Source organism: Ictidomys tridecemlineatus, chromosome 15 (genome assembly GCF_052094955.1).
Source record: "Ictidomys tridecemlineatus isolate mIctTri1 chromosome 15, mIctTri1.hap1, whole genome shotgun sequence".
NCBI classification, from domain to species: Eukaryota; Metazoa; Chordata; class Mammalia; order Rodentia; family Sciuridae; genus Ictidomys; species Ictidomys tridecemlineatus.
In genome coordinates this window covers 26,787,676-26,811,318 of record NC_135491.1, presented here as the reverse complement: position 1 = coordinate 26,811,318, position 23,643 = coordinate 26,787,676, and the positions used below count along the sequence as shown (strand labels likewise).

Here is a 23,643-nt window from a genome sequence, read left to right as displayed (position 1 = left end):
TGTATTCATAAAATGTAGTATCATTCCATATAAAGGAAGGAAGTATTGATACTTGCTACAACTTATATGACCCTTGTGAACATTATGCTAAGTGAAAGAAGCCAGGCACAAATGGTCAATTTTTATGATTCTTTTTATATGATGTATCTAGAATAGACAAATCCATAGGGATTGAAAGCTTGAATATTATGGATGATGGGTACAAGGTGTGTTTATGGAATGATGGATGAAAACTAGAAACAACAGAGAATTGGTGGCTGCAAAACATTTTGAAAATACTTAAGATGCTGTAATTTTATTCTTTAAAATGGCTAATTGTATGTTATGTGAATTTCACCTTAATTAAAGAAAAATTAAATTGAAATGGGAGCTTTTGTTGAAAACTAATGGAAATGTGTAAAATGGCACAACCTCTTCTTAGAAAACAAGTTTTCCATATTTAAAAATAAGTTTTAAACTTTTTACTCCTTAATTCAATGTTCATTATCTAGGAATGTAAGAAAATAATCTGGATACAAACAATTACTGGTAATACAGAGATGTTCTCTAAAGAACTGATAGATGAGGAAAATTTCTTCATATCTAACATTAGAGGGTTAGTTTTAAATGATAAGAGGATATTATGAAGAAAGAATTGTATAATATCTACAGAGATATTTTAGAAAACTAGCTGTTAACATATATAATAGTATGTTTTACACTGCATTACCTTTGGTTTTCTCTCAATAGAATTTTGATATTTCAATAATCTTTCTCTCTACTCATCTGTTTTTAAAGATTTTCAACAATTAGTGAGTATTCACAAAATAATATCAAGTGAAAATAATACTAAACTATCTTAAAAGAGAAAAATTGTATTAATGTCTAATAATGTATAAAATTTTATTTATTTAACAATAACATCACAGAAGAAAAGAAGGGAATGGAGCTACACTGGAGGAAAGTTTTTAGATGCACTTTGAATTAAATTGGTATTAATCTGAACTAGATTTTTTTAAGGTAAGATGTTAATTGAAATCCCCAGGGCAATCATTAAGACAGTAACTCTAAAAAAATATATAGTAAAAGAAATATCAAAGGAATTTAAATGGTATATAGAAAAGACTTAACAAAAGAAAGCAGGAACAGAGAAATAAAAGAATTTTATAAACATCAGACATAGAAAACAAATAGCAAATTATAGACATAAAAATATTGCCTTGTGGGCTGGGGATGTGGCTCAAGCGGTAGCACGCTCGTCTGGCATTCGTGCGGCCCGGGTTCAATCCTCAGCACCACATACCAACAAAGATGTTGTGTCTGCCGATAACTAAAAATAAATAAATAGATAAATAAAAATAAATAAATAACTAAAAATATTACCTTGTCAGTTAATTATTGTAAATGTAAATTAAATAAATACTTCTATGAAAACATAGATTGGCAGAATAAGTAAAGGAAATATACTGTCTTCAGTATATGATAAACAGTAAGATAAAAACTATTACTAAAGACAAAGATATTTTATTAACCAGAGACCTAAGATAGATATAACAACTCTAAAGATGCATGCAGCTAACAGAGCCCCCAAATACAAGAAGAATTAAAAAGAGAAATTGATAGTTCAAGTATAAATAATGAAAACGTTAATACCTCACTTTCAGAATTGATCAAACTACTAAGATCAATGAGAAAGAATCTGAAAACTACAAACCATCTAAACCTAAGATGTGTATAGTACACTTTAAACAACATGGCAGAATATGCACTTTTTTTCAGGATCACACTGAACAGTCTCTAGGATAGACCATACATATCCTATGTCATAAAACAAACCTGAATAAATAAATTTAAAAGGATTGAAGTCATACCATGTATATTCTCTGACCATAATGGAATGACATTAAAAATCACAGAACACTGGAAATTCATAAATGTGTGGAAATCAAACAATACACTCCAAAATAAACAATGAGGCGAAGAAAAAATCATAAGGCATCAGAAAACATTTTGAGATAAAACACACATACACACACACACACACACCATACCAAAATCAATGGAATGAAGCGAAAACAGTTCATATAGGGTAATTTACCACTGTAAATACCTTTGTTGAAAATCAGAACAATCCCCAATAAGTAGCATAAGCCTAATCTTCCACTTTCAGAAACTAGAAAAAGTAAAGCCAACAGTTAAAGCAAGCAGAAGATGGCAAATAATGAAGAAAAAAATAGAAACAGAGTAAACTGAACACTATTTCTTTTAATACTAACAATTGACCAACCTTTAAGTAGAAATATCAGGAAAAAAAAGATTCTCTTTTTGGTTTTTTTTTTTTTTTTTTTAGTTATACATGACATTAGAATGTATTTTGACATATTATATATGCATGGTGTATACTTTCCCATTCTTATGGTTATACATGATGTCGAAGTTACTCTGGTCGGGTGTTCATGTATGAACATAGGAGTGTTATGTCTGATTCATTCTACTGTTTTTCCTATTTCCATCTCCTCCCTCCGTTCCCTTCATTCCCTTTTGTCTAATCCAGGAAACTTCTGGTTCTTCCCTCCACTCCCCTCTTATTGTGTGTTCACATCCATATATCAGAGAGAATATTTGGCCTTTGATTTGGGGGACTGGCTTATTTCACTTAGCATGATAGTCTCTAGTTCCATTCATTTACTGGGAAATACCATAATTTCATTCTTCTTTATGGTTAAGTTATATTTCATTGTGTATATATACCACATTTTCTTTATCCATTCATGTGTTGAGGGGCACCTAGGCTGGTTCCATAGCTTAGATATTGTGAATTGAGCTGCTATAAACACTGATGTGCCTGGATCACTACAGTATGATGATTTTTAAGTACTCTGGGTATATGTAGAGGAGTGGTATAACTTGGTCAAATGGCGGTTCCATTCCAAGTTTTCTGAAGAATCTCCATATGGCTTTCCAGAGTAGTTGCACTAATTTGCAGTCCCACCAGCAATGTATGAGTATACCTTTTTCCCACACCCTTGCCAACATTTATAGTTACTTGTATTCTTGATAATTGCCACTCTGACTGGAATAAGAGGAAATCTGTGGTTTTAATTTGCATTTCTCTAATTTTGAGAGATGTTGAACATTTTTTTCATATATTTATTGACCATTTGTATTTCTTTTTCTGCAACATGCCTGTTCATTTCCTTAACACATTTATTAATTGGGTTATTTAGGTTTGTTATTTTTTGGTGTTAAGTTTTTTGAGTTCTTTATAAATCCTGGAGATTAACATTCTGGGGTACAGATGGCAAAGATTTTCTACCATTCTGTAGGCGCTGTCTTCTTGTTCATGATTAAGGAGTTTCCTTTGCTGTGAAGAAGGATTTTAGTTTAATCTCATCCTGTTTATTCTTTTTTATTATTATTTTAGTTGTAGATGGACACAATACCTTTATTTTTTTTATGTGGTATTGAGGATCGAATCTATTGCCTTACATGTATTAGGCAAGAACTCTACCACTAAGCTAAAAATCCCAGCCCCCATTTATTGATTCTTGATTTTACTTCTTGCACTTTAGGAATCTTATTGAAGAAGTTAGTTCCTAAGCTGACATGATGGAGATCTGGACCTATTTTTTCTTCTAGTAGGCAGCAGGGTCTCTGGTCAAATACCTAGGTCCTTGATCTACTTTGAGTTTTGTGCAGGGTAAGAGAGAAGGGTTTAATTTCATTTTGCTACATATAGATTTCCAGTTTTCCCAGCACAATTTGTTGAAGAGGCTATCTTTTCTCCTATGTATGTTTATGGCACCTTTGTCTATTATGAGATAACTCTATTTATGTGGGTTTTTCTGTGTGTCTTCTGTTTTCAACCATTGGTCTTCATGTCTGTTTTGGTGACAATATCATGCTGTTTTGTTACTATAGCTCTGCAGTATAATTTAAGGTCTGATATTGTGATGCCTTCTGTTTCACTTTTCTCACTGAGAATTCCTTTGGCTATTCTGGGCCTCATTTTTCCAAGTGAATTTCATGACTCCTTTTTCTGTTTCTATGAAGAACATCATTGGAATTTTAATAAGAATTGCATTAAATCTGTATAGCACTTTTGGTAGTATAGCCATTTTGGCAATATTTATTCTGCCTCTCCAAGAACATGAGAGATCTTTCCATCTTCTAAGGTTTCTTTCTTTAGTGTTCTGTAGTTTTCATTGTAGTTGTTAGATTGATTCCCAAATTTTTTTTTTGAGACTACTCTGAATGGAATAGTTTTCTTAATTTCTCTCTCTGTTGATTAATTACTAATGTATAGGAACACAATTGACTTATGGGTGTTAATTTTATATTTTGTTACTTTGCTGAATTCATGTATGAGCTCTGGTGGAGTAGCTTGGGTCTTCTAAATATACAGTCATGACTTCGGCAAATAGGGATAGTTTGAGTTCTTCTTTTTCTATTCATATCCCTTTAGTTTTTTTCTTCTAATTGCTCTGGCTAGAGTTTCAAGGACTATGTTGAATAGAAGTGGTGAAAGAGGGCATCCTTGTCTTATTCCATTTTTTTGAGGGAATGCTTTCAATTTTTCTCCATTTAGATTGATATTGGCCTTGGGTTTAACATATATAGCTTTTACAATGTTGAAGTACGTTCCTATTATCCCTAGTTTTTCTAGTTTGAACATGAATGGATGCTGTATTTTGTCAAATGCTTTTTCTGCATCTGAGATAATCATGTGATTCCTGTCTTTAAGTCTATTAATGTGATGAATTGTTTATTGATTTCCATATGTTGAACCACTTGATCATCTTTTGAATGTTTTTGCATGCAATTTGCCAGTATTTTTTAAAGGATTTTTGTGTCTGTTTTCATCAGGGATATTGGTCTTAAGTTTTCAGTAAAAAGAGGATTCTAATTAACTAAAATCCAGAATGCAAAAGGAAGCCACTAGTAACCTTACAGAAATATAAATGAAGATAAACAAATAACAAATAAGCACATGAAAAAAAGCATAATATCATTAGTCACTAGGAAAATGCACATAAAAACCCCAGTGAGATGCCACTTTACAACCTTGAAAATGGTTATAGTCAACAAAAAAATACAGAAAAAATGTTATCAAGGATGTAGAAAAATTGAAACCTTCATACATTGCTGGCAAGAATATGTAACGGTACAACTACTTTTTATAAATGTATATATATTTTAATTGACATAATAATTATATATGTTTGTGGAATACAGTTTGACATTTCAGTACATATATACAACATGTAATGATCAAACGAGGGTAATGGGCGTAGCTATCACCCCAGAACATTATTATTCTTCAGAATCCTCTCTGCCATTTTGAAATATACAATTGTTGTCAACCATAATTATCCTGCTGTACTACAGAACATTAAAAGTTATTTATCCTATCAAACTTCAGTACAGCTACTTTGGAAAATAGTTTGTAGTTCCTAAAGATGTAAAACACTCTTAGATGTTAATTAGAAGACAGGAAAATGTAAGGAGATTCCAAAAATTGTATACTAATGTCCACAGCAGTATTTTTCATGATAGCAAAAAAGGGGAAATCACTCAAATATCCATTAAGTAATAAATGAAATAAAATGATAGTATACATCACATAATACAACATTATTTGGCAATTAATTATTGAAAGAAAATGAAAGAAGCCAGTGACAATAAACTATATATATTGTTTGTTTGTATGTATGTGAAGTCTTCAAAATAGGTAAATCTGTAGAGAGAGAAAACAGATTATAGATTTCCTTCGGTGGGAAGTATGGGAGTTGAAACAAGAATACCCCTAAGTAGATATGGAGTTTCTTTTTCAAGTATTGGAAATGTCCTAAAATTATATTGTGGTAATGGCTAAACTCTTTGAATATACTCAAAACCACTTAAATGTATACTTTAAATGGGTGATATATATGGTATGTGAATCAAATTTGTAAATCAGCTTTGAGAATCACATCTGTTTTCTGTAAAAAGTAAATCATTAATATCAATGAACTGGATGTTAATTTCACATTTTTTATACTTATGAATAAGTTTTATTACCTGAATGTTTACATTTTTCTCATTTTATCATTTGATGGGAATAATGTTTCCAAAGATGTTTTTTGTTTTGCATTGTTTTAAAAAAAATCTAGCTGGACAACTCAGCCAGTCAGCACATTTAGCTCTCCAACTACCATACAACGTACTTGGTTTAGGTCGAAGTGCAAATTTTCTTGACCATCTTTATGTTGGTATTCCCCGTCCTTCTGGAGAGACAGTAAGTAAAAATTTAGTTGTTTACAATTCTGACCTTAAATATTCAATGTTTAAATATTTCAATTCAATAATTTATTTGAGTCCAATTGGATACAAATCATTTGAATATTGTTATTCCCTTAAAAGAATAAGAAAAACTGATTGATGGTGACCTATCTAAGCTTATCTTACTAAGTAGTACATCATGATCTGAAGATATTGTGTAGTTTTTCCATCTCACTCCCCGTAAATTTTATGACTTCTTATTCTTTCCTGCTTATTCTTAACAGTTTTCACCACCTAACATTTAATATTTTACTGACATAAGCCCAATAATATATAAGTATAATACATAAAAATACAATATGTAATAGTAATATTTTACTTGTGTTAGTAAATAACATCTTACTCTTTTTATCAGTCTCCCCTCAATGTGCATTTGTACACAGCACCTGCTAAATATTTTTGCCCAATAAATATTTGTTGGGTGAATAGATTCATAAGATACATGTATAATATAAAACATAAGAAAATTTTTCAAACAGAGGATACAGAAGCCCTATATATGTAAATTTAGTTTTAATTCATACCTGGTATTTCATCATCTCACATTACTTGAAATTTTTCCTTGTTTACTTAGAATTAAATAATTGTGTTCTTTATACCCTAGATGTTAAATGTTCTTAAATTCTTTTTTTCAGTCTATACGAAAACAAGAGTGGACTGCAATCATTCCAAATTCCCAGCTAATTGTCATTCCATACCCTCACAATGTCCCTCGAAGGTAATGTTCCTGTTTGACTGAATTGAGTAAAGATACTGCCAACTCTGTATGATAGATATAGTAATGTCTTTAAAATTTTCTTATTCTTTTTTAGTTATTTTAATTTTTGGTTATAGTTGGACACAATACCTTTATTTTATTTATTTTTTATGTGATGCTGAGGATCAAACACAGGGCCTCTCACATGCTAGGCAAGTGCTCTACCACTGAGCCACACCCAGCCCCTAAAATTTTCTTATTCTCAAGGTCCTAAGTTTGATCCCTAGCACTGTACACATATAAACACACACAGAGACACACACATTCCTGCTATGTTCCTAAGAATGCTCATCACTTAATTTGCTTACAGCAAATTTTAAATGACTGAACATACCTACAACAAAAGGTCTCTGACATTTTTCATGAAGAACAAATCCAATCCTATTAGAAAAAATAGCAGGTTAATTAGTTAAGGATATATATATATTCTGCTTAAATAAATTACTCTTTGATTTACTACTCATAAATTCTAATGTTTCAGGATGTTAAATTGTTTTGGCTTTGTTTTTGTTTTGAGTGTCAGGAACCAGATCTAAACCTGTTAGGCAACACTCTACCACTGAGTTATATGACTTCAGCCTTAAGATGGTTCATTTTTTAATAAGTACTGATCTAAATTCTTTGAAAAGTAGTATACATCCCAAGAAATTGGGCACACAAATTCCAGAGCCAAACAGACCTAGACTAGAAAAACTCAGCTCCACTGATGTCCGGTGAGATTGGGAGCTAATATTTTGTGCTCTCTATGGCCCAAATTTTGTGTCTATAGAATGGGAGATAGAACACCTATCTTAAGAGGATAAGGATGCGAAATAGTTAACACAGTGCCAAGCACATAGTAGGTAAATGTTTTTATTCTTATTATCAGCATGCATTCCTTTCTTGAGCATTTAACTTTAAATCCTTAATTTATCTGTTATTTTTTTAATTACATTGATTCTGTTCTATCAGTGAGATCCTGCTTATTATATTTATTCTCAAAATATAGGCATTTTTGTCTTCCCCCAACTCCTGCTCCAGCCTCTGGGCTGGGACTGAACCCAGGGCCTTGTGTACATTCTACCACAAAGCTACACTCTCAGCCTTTTTCTTTATTAAGTTTTTGGATGAGATGTATTATTGTGGTGTGCTAGACCAGCTCATGACACCTCAACAACTGTGTGCATCTTTTTCCATTTCTATTCAGTGAAGTCACATTAAAATCAGTTATTGTAGGAGAATTTACTCTCTGAAAACTGGCAAATGCCATAAATCAGTTCTATTTCCCCCTACCCTGCAGAGAACAAGTTTACCAGCACATTTATACATAATTTTATGCCAGATATATGGCCTTTAGAACCAAAATGTTGGAGAAAACAAACTTTATTACAGCATTATGCTTCAACATCAATAGAAACTGTTTCACTGGAAACTTGGTTCCATTTTGTTTTGTTTTGAGTCAGAGTTGCCTAGGCTGGTCTTGAACTCAAGGATTCAAGTTACCCTCCCATTTAATTGAGACTACAGACATGCACTACCATACATACCTAGGCCTGGTTCATATTTTCTAAATGAGCCTATATTGTATATTTATATTAGTTTTCTATACATGAAATTTATAAAAAAAATTAGAAAATAGATAATAAGCAGGAAACTATATATAGGTATTTCTATGTAGTATAATATCATGACTCATTTTTACTGCCATGGAATGGTAAGGAAAAAAAAGAATGCAAAAAAGTATGTATAATCAACAACCACTGGGATCTAAAAGGTATCTATGTATATATGTTCATGTATGCAAGATAGGTACAAGCAACTGCCTTGAGGATTTACCTTGTGTCTGTTACTGACTTTTAAAAAATATATATTTAAAAAGCAAAATATCTCATGAAAGAACTGTTTTTTAAAATATGAGCAAGCTACAGAGTTCCTCAACTAATTTATCTTGCTCTTTCTGAAGAAATGTTCTTTTCAAATTTATGTACATAATAAAAATCTAATTGATTTTAGTTTGAGGTATATTTTAATATTTATTGACTAGAATCTAACTACTGGATCAATAAATTTTAATTATCCCAAAATATTTCAAAAGCTATTTGCTATTCTTCAGAATGATCTTACCTTTATTAAACTTTTAAAATGAAAATAAATGCTCTATGTATATAACCCCCTGCAGTGTTGGTAATAAAGATCTTGGCTTTAAGCTTTGGGGGGTTTATAAGTTGTGTTGTATATACTGTTTCAGGCAAGAAGAACTAGTTCTGTTTATGTTGATGACCTTTAACCTGTTTGTTGACATTAACATTGAAGGAATGAAGGTGATTTTATCATTGTTCTCAATATAAAAATCATTATAGTAATGTAAACCCTCTAACCAAGACACAGAAATGGGGCGAGTCCTGCACATGTCTATGTATACAGTTGTTTCAGTTGGTCATACTGCATGTGTAGTCAAGAGTCAAAAAAAAATGATACAGAAACTTTATTGAAGTCATGACCACATATCTTTAAGAGTTCAGGTTTCAAATTTAGCAGGTCAGTCAAAATGTGAAAACGATGTCTTTGCTCATCCAAAGTACCCTTGAAAATAGTTCTTAGCTGGGCACAGTAGCATATGCCTATAATCCCAAATACTCCAAAGGATGAGGCAGGAGAACCACAAGTTCAAGGCCAGCCTTCTTAACTTTGCATGACTATCTCTATAAAGTAAATTAAATAAATAAAAACAGCTGGGGGTGTAGCTCAGTGGTAGAGCACTCCTAGGTTCAATCCCTGATACCACAAAAATTAATAACAATTTTTAGAGGGTCAAACTTCGAAAAAGAAAAATATCAAAATATCTCATCAAAATTTCTACTTCAGGTAGCTGGGGGTGTAGCTCAATGGTAAAGTACTTGCCTAGCATGCATGAGGCCCTGGGTTCAATCCCTAGCATCAGACAAAAAAAAAAATTCCACCTAGCTTCTAACAAAAGTATGAACTCTGCAGGAGTCATAGTCTTAGCACTCCTCTAAATTTAATTGCTTTTGTTTTACTTATAGTTAATGAATAGGTGGGTGAGTGATTTAATGAATGGCTCATTTTATCACTTAATAAGCTATTTTGCTTTTTGATCTCAGTTTAAGCTTATCTTTAAGTTAACATTTGTAATTTTAATTTTTCTGTTTTTATTTACAGCTGGAGTGCCAAACTATATCTTACACCAAGTAATATTGTGCTACTTACCGCTATAGCTCTCATTGGTGTCTGTGTCTTCATCTTGGCTATAATTGGCATTTTACATTGGCAAGAAAAGGTTTGTTTATTTAAATGAAACATTAACTTTGGTTAATTTATTATATGTATTAATTGCTCTTTAAAATTATCATTAAAGAGCTGAGAATGTAGCTTAATAGTAAAGTGCATATCTAGCATGTATGAGGCCATCAGTTCAACCCCAGCACCACAAAAACAAAAAAGTACTAAATACATAACTAATAATTTCATCCCAATAATGCCCCCAATAAAAGGGCTTCTTTGTGTCACAAAAGAGAAACACTTCGTTGTTACACCTACTCTCTTTGGATTATCATGTCAATCATAATCATTTTTGCTAACTAAAAGTACTGTTTTTTTCTTAGCTTCTCTTTTAACTTATAAAAAAGAGAACAATATTCATAGATTTATTATTTGAAAATAAAGTCACTCTTTACATATCAAAAATAGTAACATAAAATTACATATTTAGTTAACTTTAAGACTACAGCTTGAGGTAAGACCAATGATCATCCTGTGTACTTTGACCAGAATTATCAGAACATAGTCTAAAATTTTAAGACAGCTCTTAACCTATGAAAGAAAGGAAATTAATTTCATCAATTTTTCAGGACATCTGATTGTGGGCTTACAGCAATTATAATGTTGTGGCAAAAAATAGATACACAGTATCATTGGTGGCACTGTAGTTCTGCTTCTTTGACCAACTTTTCACCTAGGCTGGCTGCTGCCTTCTCCCTTTCCCTCAAGGCAGGCTTTCCACAGTATCTGCCCTAAGCCCTCTTTCTACACTTCCCCTGCCAATTTCATCTAATAATAGCTTCAGTTATTAACTCGAAATATTCCCAACCCTCACCTCTCTCTAAAGGTCTCTTCCCATCTTACAAGCACCTCAAAATCGGTATTCTAAAGCTTCGTATCTTCTCTTTTTTTTACTTACAAGATTTAATCTATTGCCCTATTGATTCTGCCTCCACTAAGAATCTCATCAGGCCAGGCACAGTGGCACATGCCTATAATCCCCCAGTGACTTAGAAGACTGAGGCAGGAGGATCTCCAGGATGACCAGCCCGTGCAGCAAAGCAAGACCCTGTCTCCAAAAGAAGGAAATAAAAAGAGTTGGGGGTGTAGCTTGGAGATGAAACACTTCAGTATAGGTCCCCCCCCAAAAAAAAAATTTTGTTGCTCTGCATTCCTACTACCACTTCTTCATTTCAGCCCCTTATTATATCCCACCTGGTCTCTCCAATTTCATTCTCTTCCTTTTCCACTTATCAAACTGCAACCTGATTGTTCTCCATTAAGTTTAGCCTTAATTATAACACTATCTTGCCAAAAAACCTCAGAGGACTATCCACTGCCTAAAATGTGTAAATTCCTTAACCTGGCTTTCATATTACTTCCAATATACCTTTTCCAACCTTATTCTTTTCATACATTCCATTTTCCTTCTAGACTTCTCATGATCACTCATGCTGTACTCCCCTTCCTAAACCTCATTTCCAAAAATGCTGTCTTTTCAAAGCATTCCCTTTCATCACTCAAACCCAGAAGTAATCTCTCTCTTAGAAGTAACATTGTTCACCTTGTATCCTGAAGTACAATATGTTTTGCTTCTTTTTCCTGAGGCTTTAAGTTCCTGGAGAACAAAATACAAAATTGAGGGGTTTTTAATTTTTCAAAATACTGAGCATAATACATTGCTGGGAGCAGAGGGTCTATAAATATCTGCTAAATCCATAGGTCAAACAAAAAAACAAAAACTAATATACTTTAATGTAATTAGTTTAGTTCATTTATTAATATCAGTGTTGAATTGGAGAAAAATAGAATAGTTGATTCTATCCTTATAGAATCAAGTGTTAACTTTTATTTTCAAACAAACAAACTAAGCAACATTTTTGTTGATTTTTAAATTTAATTAGATCGTTAATTATAAAATAGCTACTATAAACTACAAAAATATTTCATAAGATTATTGTATTATAAAATCACAACCATTATCTACTAATTGCTGAGGGAGGGCTTTTTAAGAAATTAATCACTTCTATTTCAGAAATGAGTCTTCTTAACGTTTTCTTATCATTTATAAACTAATTTAAAATTCTTTTTTCAGAAAGCAGATGATAGAGAAAAACGACAAGAGGCCCATCGGTTTCATTTTGATGCTATGTGACTTGGCTTTAATATTACACAATAGAATGATTATTCATTTGATTAGCTGAAATACTAAATCCTGGCCTATAGAAGAAAATAGGGGATTTTGAATATTATTTATAAATGATGCATCTCTTGGTAATTATTGGAAGATATTAAAATAAATACAGTCTGAATGTCTCACAAAGTCTTTTTTTTTAAGCACTTTGTAAACAGTAATTTATTTACTCAGTACACTACTGTGCATTTTTGTTCTTTTGTGGAATGTGTTGCATGTACTTTGGTGTTTATGTATTTATAATCTTATTGGGGTAATCATAGAAAAAATATGTGTAAATAAAAATATTTAAATAAGCAGGATTTTTCTTTGTTCCCCTTGAATTGATCTTGTTTCTTATTCTAATGGTGCAAACTCTACTTTTGCAAATGTATCACAGATTAAAGTTATTAAACATTCACCTTCAACACAGCAGTTCAGGGGGCTCAATGATGGCATACAATATATTTGAGTACTCTTGCTTTGGAATCACAGTAAGACTTGCCTTAAATTCCTGGTTCCACAGCTTACAAAGTGATTGTTTGAATTTGGCTATTGCTTAAACTCTGTAAGCCTAGGTTTGTTTATACATTGGGACTAATATACTTACTCGCTTAAGTTATTGAAAAGAGTAAGTGGGATAATGTACATAAAGTGTTTAAGCTCAGTGCCTAGCACAGAGTAAAGTGCTCAATAAATAGTAGCTGTCATTGTTACTATTTTAGGTGATTTTATTAGACTTCTACAAATAATTATAAAAATATACAATTGATAGAATTTTACTTTAAGCATGAAGAAATCACATTCTTTGGAAAACTAAAATTCTTGGTGGTTCATATCTTACATGAAATTTTCTTGATCATATTAACTAAAAATTATAGTATTACCCAAGAATAAATGTCCTAAAATTTTTTATTTGAAAAACTAATCATCATGTGACAATGAAGAACATTTTATTTCTTCAAAGGAACCTGCTATAGACAGCATCTAGGAATACAAATTTTCAATCAAATTTCTATTCTCAAGGCTTGCAACAGTTGATAATTTACATTCAGACTTGAATGCAAATTTTACACTGTGAATTTCCTTTTGTCAAAATTAAATTTAAAAGACTTAAATTTAGATTGAGAAAAAAGTTCATGTATTAAGGATAATAATTTTCTAATGTGCACATGGACATGTAATGGCTCCAAAATATAAAATCTCTCTGAAAACAATTTCGTTCTTCATGTTATTTTTTTTCTTTATCATTCACTGAGAGTGGCATGTATTAAATTAGTTTACTTTGTATCTGAGCATGTGAATGTGTCTTCTTAATAAATATTCCTCATTGAAGCAAAGTGTTGTGATGAGTTTTGAAATAATTATTTTGGAACATGAAGAGTCCTCAAGGGTTAAGTGAACATAAATCACTTGTCTGGACCATGAGACCAAGATAAGGTGACTTTCCCATTACCACTTTGTGAGTCAGGGACAAGGCAGGATTCTCCTGACAATACTTATATTCACTATAAACCCATAATGCTATAACCATACACTGTTTTACATTTCCAAGGAAAATAAACTTCGTATCTATCAACTAATAAAGCATGAGTCTTAAAACTATTTGGAATCAGGGTCTACAAAGAATAGCATGACAGACAAAATGTTAATGACAAAAATATAGTCTATGATGATAATACTATTTCTGTGTCTCCAAACACAACCTTTAATATTATTTATTAAGAGAGCAAGTAAAAAATTGCCACAACACTGAGAATCAGTAATAAAGATGTTTATATTAATTTTGAATACTGTAGTGCAAAGAAAACAAGACTTTGATGTTAGACAAAACTGAATTCAGAGCCCAACTGCCCTATTTTATGACTTTGAATCAATTACTTTAGCTCTTCAAATTTGGGTTTCTTCATCTGTAAACTAGGATAGTTAAGTGTGATACCTACCTTAAAGGAGAGGTTAGAGTTCAAAATGATGGTTTCTACATAAAAAGACCAAGGGAAAGGATGTCCCCTGTCACTAATACTTTCTAAAATACTACTGGAAATCTTAACCAGAATTAAAAAGCCAAGAAAGGAAAATAAAAGACAAACAGATTGGAATGGAAGAATCAAAATGTTCCTATTAGCAGATGAGATGATGGTATACAGAAAAATCTCAAGAAATCTACATACACATGTGGGGACAGGTGCGCGGAGTACTGCCTATGTGGCCTATCTTAAGAGTGCCTGAGTGGCAAAACTACTCTCCTCCTGCTAGGCACTTGAGCTGCAAACCGCCCCAAAGACAGAGCTCTGGTATTGCAGTCAGCGCTTGCTCCATGGCCCACTCCTTGATTGGTTGCTACAAAGACAGTTGGCAAATAATTGTATCCATGGCTGCCTATAATCTACTTAGCTATTTCCTGAGTATATATATATTCATGGTAACTACGCAATAAAATCAGATCGGCTTCCAGCTTGGTATCCGGCGGTCTTGATTCGTGACTCCTCAACCACACTCTCCTCTATCCTGTTTTGTGGATCTCCTCCCTGGACGAGAGAGAGCCCACACATACATACAAATACAAATGAGCCAGGCACAGTTTTGTATGCCTGTAATCCCAGCAGCTTGGGAAGCTGAGGCAGGAGGATCAAGTTCAAAGCCAGCCTCAGCAACTTAGCAAGGCCCTAAGCAACTCAGTGAGATCCTACCTCTAAATAAAATGTAAAAAAGGGGTAGGGATGTGGCTTAGTGGTTGAGTGCTCCTGGGTTCAATCCCAGTACCAAAAATACAAACAAACAAATGAACTAGTAAATGAGTTCACCAAGGTTGCAGGATACAAAGGTCAATGCTCGCGCGCACACACACACACACACACACACACACAAATTATCTAAAAGCAAGTAATTGAATATATTAAAAATGTCATTCAAAATAAGATCCAAACAATGAGTATCTTAGGTAGAAATATAACAAAGCATGCAAGGGATCCATTTGTTTAACTACAAACTACAAGATAATAATGGAAGAATCAAGGAAGACTTAAATGGAAAGATACTATTCAGAAATGGGAAAATCCAACATAATAAAGATGTAAACACTTGCTGAGTTGATTTATAGATTTCACCCCATCCCTATCAAAATCCCAGCAGTATTTTTTGTAGACAAAAAAACAAGAATACTGTACAATTTATATGAAAGACAAAAGGAGCTAGAATATCTTAACACAATTTGGAAAAAGAAGATGAAGTTGAAGGAATCTAACTACCAGACTTCTTGTTAATTATAAAACTATACTCATCAAGCTAGACACATAGATCAATGGAATAAAATAGAGTCCAGAATAGACCCACACAAAGATAACTAACAATATTTGACAAAGGTATAAAAATGATTCAATGGAAGGCATTTTCAAGAAATGCTGTCAGAACAATTGATATCTATATGCAAAGTGAAGAAAGAAAATTGAATTCATACCTTGTATTAACTTGAAACAGCTTGTAAACCTTACATAAAATGTAAAGCTACAAAACTTTTAGAGGGAAACATAGAAGAATATCTTCATGACCTGGGGTTAAGCAGAGTTCTTAGAAATGATACTAAAAGCATGATCCACAAAAGAAAAAATAAATTTGATCTCATCTAAATTAAAGATATTTGCTTTGCCAAATATACTTTCAAGAGAATGAATATTCAAACTAAATGGGCAAAGAAAATATTTGCAAATCACATATCCAACAACAAACTTATATCCAGAATGTATAAATAAGTTTTAAAACTCAACAATACAAAAACAACCCAATTTAAGAGTGGGTCAGAATTTAATGACACTTCACCCAAAATGATACATGGATAGAAAATAAACACATAAAAATGCCCATGAAGAAAATGCACATTAAAGTCATGAAAGGATGCCACTACACACATCTATCATAATGGCTAATACAGAGAATAAGAATTCAAGTGCCAACAAGGATGAGGAACAACAGGAATTCTCATACATTATTAGTGGGAATACAAAATGGTAAAGCCACTCTGGAAAAAAGTTTTGAGAGTTTATTTCTATCAAATCTATTTTTATATACCAGCATACTCAGTAACAAAATGAGATTTTAAAACAGATAATATCAAAAAAAAGTCAATGATGTAAGATATAAACACACTTCTATGAAGTAAATTATCAAACTTCTGTGAAAAACACTAAAGAAATTCTCAACAAATGCACATCTGTACCAGGTTCATGGATAGGAATACTCAAAATTATAAAAGATGTTAAATCCTTCCCAACTCCACTAATATCCCACTGACTTTGTTACTGTTGTTAATTCTGAACTTAATAACCTACTTGTAAAGTATATATGGAAATACAAAGAGCCAAGAGTAGCCTAAATAATCTTGAAAAAGAACAAGAACTAGTCCTACCAGATATTAAAACTTCATATGAACTTACAATTAATAGAGTGTGGTAGGGGCTGGGGATGTGGCTCAAGCGGTAGCGCGCTCGCCTGGTATGCGTGCGACCCGGGTTCGATCCTCAGCACCACATACCAACAAAGATGTTGTGTCCGCCGAGAACTGAAAAATAAATATTAAAAAAAATTCTCTCTCTCTCTCTCTCCTCTCTCACTCTCTCTTTAAAAAAAAATAGAGTGTGGTACTGATGAATGGACAAATAGGCCAACAGAATGTATTAGACAGTTCAGACACAGACTTACATACAGGTGTAACACCTTAGAAAAGAATAAAAAGCACAACTCTTTAACAATAAATAAGGTTGAGAACATTAATAAGAGAACTAAAATTAGATGTGCCCTAACACAGAAAAATCAATTCCAGATAGATTGAAACTAGATGTGAAATGCAAATTTATAAGCTTTTAGTACTTAATATAAGTAAATAACTTTGCAATCCTGAAGAGAGGTTGGACTTCTTATTCAGATCACAAAAAGCACAAATACATAAAGGAAATTTTTTCTAAGGCAGGAGGATCACAATTTCAATTGAGCTTCTGCAACTTAGCAAGATAATATCTTAAAATAAAAAATGAAAATGGCTGGGGATGTGACTCAGTGGTTAAGTACCCCAGGCTCATCCCTGAAACCAAAAAATTAAAAAGTTCATAGCAACATTCATAAGGGCCAAAAGATATAAACTGCTTAAATGTCTGTTTACATGGATTTTTATACAATGAAACATTATTCAGCCATGACATTTAAAGAACTACAACTGTATACAAAACAGATTTATCTCAACGTTAAGCCAGTTGAACAAGACTGAAGCATACATACAGCAATTATTCTACTTAAATAAGTTCAAAAATACAAAAAAAATATATTGTTTAAAGATGCATTTACATGTATCAAATCATAAAGAAAAGGTAAGAAATTATTAAATTCAGAATAGTGATGAACTCTAGGGAACTGGGAGATTATCATCAGGGAGAGGCACAAGGAATATTTCAGAGTATGGATGGTACTTCATTTCTGTTTTAATTTTTCTTTTTTTCTCACAGTTCTTAATCTAGAATACAGAACTAGCCAAGCTCTGTACCCCTGAGCTATATCCCCAGGCCCAATGCTTCATTTCTTGATACATGCATACATGCTTCTTTTAGACACATTTCTAAATATATATTTAGTAATTTACATTTCTAATATTTATTAATTTTTTAAAATCTTGTAAAATTTTTTAAAGATCCCTTTGTAGATCACATATCTAGAAATGAGTTTCTTTATAAATCTTAAATTATGTATTTCATAGCACAAGTTTGAGCTTCGTTCCTAATATTATAATTTAGATATACATTCCTTACAAATAAATTATAAGAATTGAATAACAATATGTAGAATATATGCCTTCTAATCAAACCAATATTAAATAGCATATGTATATCAACTAATACTTACAGTTCATCAAGCCATTAAGTTGAACTTATAAAAAATTTCTATTGTCATCTACTATCATTCCCAGACATCTACATTAAAATTTATATACTTTAAGACTACAGTTTCATGTTACACTAATAAATCAGTATTTATTTCAACTAAATAGATCTAAGCATGAAGTAAACAGATGTCCTTTCAAAATGAGATTTTGGCTTTTAAGAAAAAGCCAAACTTTTACCAATTTCATTACAAGAAACATAATTAGGGCCTTAGTTTTTCACAATGAAATGAAAATAACTGATGAAAATTTACCTGACCATTTGACATATGCCTGATAAGATTGAAAAATTTTAGTAAAAATTTTAGTTTATTTGACAGCATTACTAAAATAACTCTTCTTGATTCCCTAGCAGGAGCTCTTCTTCAATATCATTAACAGAGAAAGACAATTTTGTTTTGTGTATTTTATGGTCTCAATCATGCACTCCCCAAAATTTGTATGTTGAAGCACTAACCTCCTATATGACTGTATTTGATGATAAGGCCTCTAAGGAGATGACATTAAGGTTGAATGAGATCATGGCAGTGGAGACCTAAACCAATAGGAATGATGTCCTTAAAATAAGCAAAAGAGACACAAGAGTACACATACAAAGTAAAATCCAAATGAAGACAATGCAGTAGTGGTAATCAGCAAGCCAGGAAAAAGCCCTCAACAGAAATGAAGCCTGCATGGAAAGCAGTATGGATATTTCCTGGAAAACTTAGAATGGAACAATTTGACCCAGCTATCCCACTCCTTGGTTTATACCCAAAGGACTTAAAAAACAGCATACTACAGGGACACAGCCATATCAATGTTTATAGCAGCACAATTCACAATAGCTAAATTGTGAAACCAACCCAGATGCCCTTCAGTAGATGAATGAATAGGAAAACTTTGATGTGTATGTATATATATATATATATATATATATATATATATATATATATACACACACTCACACATACATACATACAATGGAACATTACTCAGCATTAAAAGAAAATAAAATCATGGCATTTGCAGGTAATTGGATGCAGTTGAGAATGTACTGCTAAGTTAGCCAATCCCCAAAAACAAAAGGCCCAATATTTTCTTTGATATAAGGATGCTGACTCATAATGGCAATGTGGGGGAACATGGGAGGAGTGGAGAAACTTTAGATAGGGCAAAGGGGAGAGGAAAGGGGGTAACAGGCAAGGGGGTAGGAAAGATGGTAGATGAGTTAGACATCACTACCCTAAGTATATGTATGAAGACACGAATGGTGTGAAAATATTTTGTGAACAATTTGTGACTTGAAAATTGTGCTCTATATGTGTAATATGAAATGAATTCCATTCTGCCATCATGTATAACAAATCAGAATAAATAATTTAATAAGAAAAAAAGAAATGAAGTCTGCAGGCATATTGATCTCAGCCTTCCAGCCTCCATAACTCTGAGAAAACAACAATCTTTTATTTAAGCCACCCATGACATGGTATTCTGTCATGGCTGCCCAAGCAGACCAATACAGTGCCTTTTTATAATCTTCCTCTTTCCTTTGCTTAAATAAAAACTCTACGGTTGTATAATAAACAATGAAATCTTTATACACCAAGACCATATTGGATCTTTGGCTTTCACTAAATTTCACCATTACTATAGCCATAAATTGTACAATATCAGTAAAGCAGTTTGAAACCCATGTTGTGATTTAGTAAAAATAGTTTTCTGTATATCAAATTTTGGCTGATAGTAAATTCCTTTGTCTTCCTTAGTTATACCCCTATTATCACCTTGGGCTGACACACAAAATACTATAGACTTAAATGATGGATTATATTTTCTCACAGTTCTGGAGGCTGGAAATTCCAGATCAAGGCACCAGGCAATTCAGTTTCTGATGGGGGTTCTCTTTCTGGCTTGCAGATGGTTGGCTACCTTGTCCCTATGTCCTTACATGGCCTTTCTTTGTGCCTGCACATTCACAGAACAAGCACTCTGGATTCTCTTTTTATAAAGATGCTAATTCTATCAGAGCAGCCCTACACTTATGACCTCAATTAACCCAATTACTTCCTTAGATGTAATTAGATGGCCTCCTAACTCCAAAAGCAGCCCCACTCCAGATTAGGACTTCAACATGTGAACTTTGAGGAAACACAAACATTCAGTCAGTAAGAATCACTAAACATAGAGATAGCTTTTGTAGGTTATCTTCAAACTGCCAAAGTATAGCAAAAAAGAAAGAAAACAAAAATCTATTAAGTACATAGCCATTGAGATAAAAAGCTTTTTAAAAATGACTCATTCTAATAAGTCATTCACCATTCAAGTGCTACATGGGATTTAGTCAGGGAAAACCACATTTAAACTATAGGCATGAATCTGTGACAAGTTGCAAAGGCTAGCTTGAAGCGTGGACGATGGGGCAGGGTGCAATGAAAGCAGAGTTCCCAGACACCTGAAAACTGGCAAGTAATGTGGGAACAGACTGGGTGCTACCGGGCGGTCTTCCTACAAAATAATAATTCAAATACAGAACTCCCCAGCTGAGAGAGATGCAAACTGCTTTCCTTTTGATTTAGCTAACATATGGCCACACAGTAGTCTCAGCTATGATCTGTGCTTTACTACATTCCTCAAAAAGTCTACTACAATTATACCAGTATAGCTAAGAGATAGGTGCCTGAAAAGGGAACCACAAAATGAACATTCCCAATTGAAATCTACTCCCAAGCCCACATGCTAGAAAAGACTTTTTAGATTTTATAAAAATGAAACTATTAATAAAAGCTACTAAGCTAAATGAAGAAATACTATATACCTACTGTTTGAATTACTATGGTTTCTCTTATCTGTCATCCTCAACTGAACTGCCAGATTAATTTTTTTCTGGAACTCTACTATTCCACTATTAAAAGCTATTCCTATGGTCTTGTGAATCAAGTACAAACTCCTCGCCTAGCATTCAAGTAAATACAGTCAGCCCTCTGAATCTTGAGGGCTCTGTATCCAAGGTTTCAACCAGCAGCTAACTGAAAAACAATTGTTTAAAAATCATTTCTGTAGGACTGTGGCTGTGGCTCAGTGGTAGAGTGCTTGCCTAGCACGTGACAGGCCCTGCATTCAATCCTCAGCATCATATAAAACTAAATAAACAAAAGTATTGTGTCCAACTACAGCTAAAAAATAAATATTAAAAAAATCGTGTCTGTACTGAATATGTACAGGCTTTTTCCCCCTTGCCATTATTTCCTAATCGTTAGTTTAACAACTATTTACATAGCATTTACACTCTTAGGTATTGGAAGTAATGTAGAGATGTTTAAATCATGAGAGAATACATGTAGTTTATGTGCAAATTCTACACCACATTCACATTCACAGATTTTAGTATCCATGGGATATTGGGGGTTGGGAGGGTGTCCTGGATACTCAAGGCCAACTACATCTCTTCTAGTCAACCTTATCTTTACTACCAAAAATAAAACTGCTCACCCCTGTTGTGCTCTTCCACCCTCTCCTCTCCACTTGCCATCTAAAGCTTTCCCATTCTTTGTGTGTCACCTTCTTCATGAAACATTCTGATGACATCACACATGCTGATTTTTCCTTCAGTCATCAACTATGCATTAAGAACCTTTTATTGTTCCAGATGTTCAGGCCTTCCTCTCAATTTTTTTCTACCCAATGGCCTTATTTTTTATTGTGCTAGTTTACCAAAATGCCACCTACTGTATTTGTGGAAAGGGGTCTTAATTGCTTTATTTACTAGTTGGTTCTTGTGTACAATCTTAACTGTGATTGTCCTTAGAAACCCAAACTTAGACCCAGCTTATAAAAACCCAACACAGCACACAGCAAAGGGTCAAACACCTTCATATTCATTGGTGTTGGATATGTTTTCCACTTGTAAATCTTGTGAATTACTTGCAGTTTTGTGCTTTTCTTGGACGGATACAAGGAAAGAGAGAAGGCCTTCACAATCTTGGAATATTTCTTTCGGTAGCCTGACATTGTCCTTAGCAATAATTTGTTAGACAACAGGTCCTACTGTGTGTCAGATACAGGTACAAACGATCTATTTGTATGGTAAGGTCTGACTCAAGGTTGTTTCCCCAGCACCAGACATTGTTTTCTCCCCCAATAAGTTTGTGTTGAGTGAAATAAGGAACATAGCCTCCCTGCCCTCAATCAGCTTCTATTTTAATGGGATAGGGGTTAGCGAGATACAGGAGATAAGTAAATAAGCAAGGTAATTTCAGAGCATAAGTGCTATAGAGAAAATAAAAGAGGATAACACCACAAACGGCAGTCATTGGCAAATCTGGAGATTTTTATCAGTCGAGTTAACCGCCCATCAGCAGGGCTTAGTAAGAGGGCATTATGGAGGAGGCAGATACCCGGGATTTACACTTCTGCCTGCCTCGCTCACTGGCTCTGGACAAATGGTTTCAGCTCTCCTGTCTGGATCTTCCCATCCTCTGACGGTGGGAAGATTTAAAGTGTGGATATGGAAAGTGCGTGGTGCTGTGTCCGGCAACCTAGTAAGCGTTCAGGAACTGTCAGTAATTATTACCGTTGGTCCGCTTAACTCACCTGGCGCTAAGGACTCTGAGAGCCTCCCCTCTGCCCGGACCCTCGCCTCCCTGACCCGGGCAGGTGGTCCAGCAGAGCTGAGCAAAGTTTTCACCTTGAATTGTGCTGCTAGGGGACCGAAGGGTTGGAAGCCTGCGAGGGAGCAAGAAGACCCGGCAGGTGGGTGAGGGCGGGAGACACCGAGGACTCCATCTGCTCCCCCCGGCGCTCTGCGGCGGCGGAGGTATGGGCTGGGCTTGACCCTCCGCGCCCGCCCACTGGAGCGGCGGTCCACCCCCAGCCTCCGCCAGGCGGCGGCCCGGCCTGGCCCCAACCCGCCCCCACCCCAACGGTCACCGGCAGAGCGCGACGCCATCCCAGGGCGCGAGGCCGCGGGCGGGCTCGCGAGGCGATTGGCGGGGAGGGGCGCGAGGGGCACGCGGGCGGGGGAGGGGGCGGGCACATGCGCACAGGCAGCGCGGCCGGCACGCGGCGCTCGCGCTCGCTGCTTAAATGAGCCTGGGCTCCCCGCGCCCGCCACTTCAGTGGAGCCCGTGCCGCGGCTGCGGGTGGAGCGGCCGTATTGTCCCGCGCCACGCGTTAGCGCTCCTCTGCTCCCAGGCGGTCGATGGGACGGAGCGCCGCGGAGCAGGAGGCAGTGCCCGTCGGGGGGCTCGGGCA

The 23,643-nt window shown here is 34.3% G+C and overlaps 1 protein-coding gene and 1 long non-coding RNA gene across 3 annotated transcripts in view; one reads left to right on the top strand and one right to left on the bottom strand.

Annotated features, from left to right (window-relative positions):
- Positions 1-13,828, top strand: part of Itfg1 (integrin alpha FG-GAP repeat containing 1) — a 260,497-nt gene extending 246,669 nt beyond the window's left edge. The window contains exons 15-18 of the mRNA XM_005318147.5: positions 6,132-6,256; positions 6,936-7,018; positions 10,217-10,334; positions 12,411-13,828. Coding sequence (XP_005318204.1) covers positions 6,132-6,256; positions 6,936-7,018; positions 10,217-10,334; positions 12,411-12,470 — 386 coding nt within the window. The 3' untranslated portion in view covers positions 12,471-13,828. The remainder of the gene's footprint in view (positions 1-6,131; positions 6,257-6,935; positions 7,019-10,216; positions 10,335-12,410) is intronic.
- On the bottom strand, positions 1,125-23,288 carry LOC120887915 (uncharacterized). Of its 2 annotated transcripts, none has more exons than XR_013430850.1 (5): positions 22,984-23,288; positions 16,919-17,043; positions 11,880-11,933; positions 2,090-7,438; positions 1,125-1,309 (listed from the first exon to the last, which is right to left on the bottom strand). It is a non-coding gene; the product is annotated as an uncharacterized LOC120887915 (long non-coding RNA). The 2 variants fall into 2 exon arrangements; XR_013430851.1 differs by lacking the exon at positions 22,984-23,288 and adding an exon at positions 18,869-19,252.
- Positions 23,289-23,643: the final 355 nt, after the last annotated feature.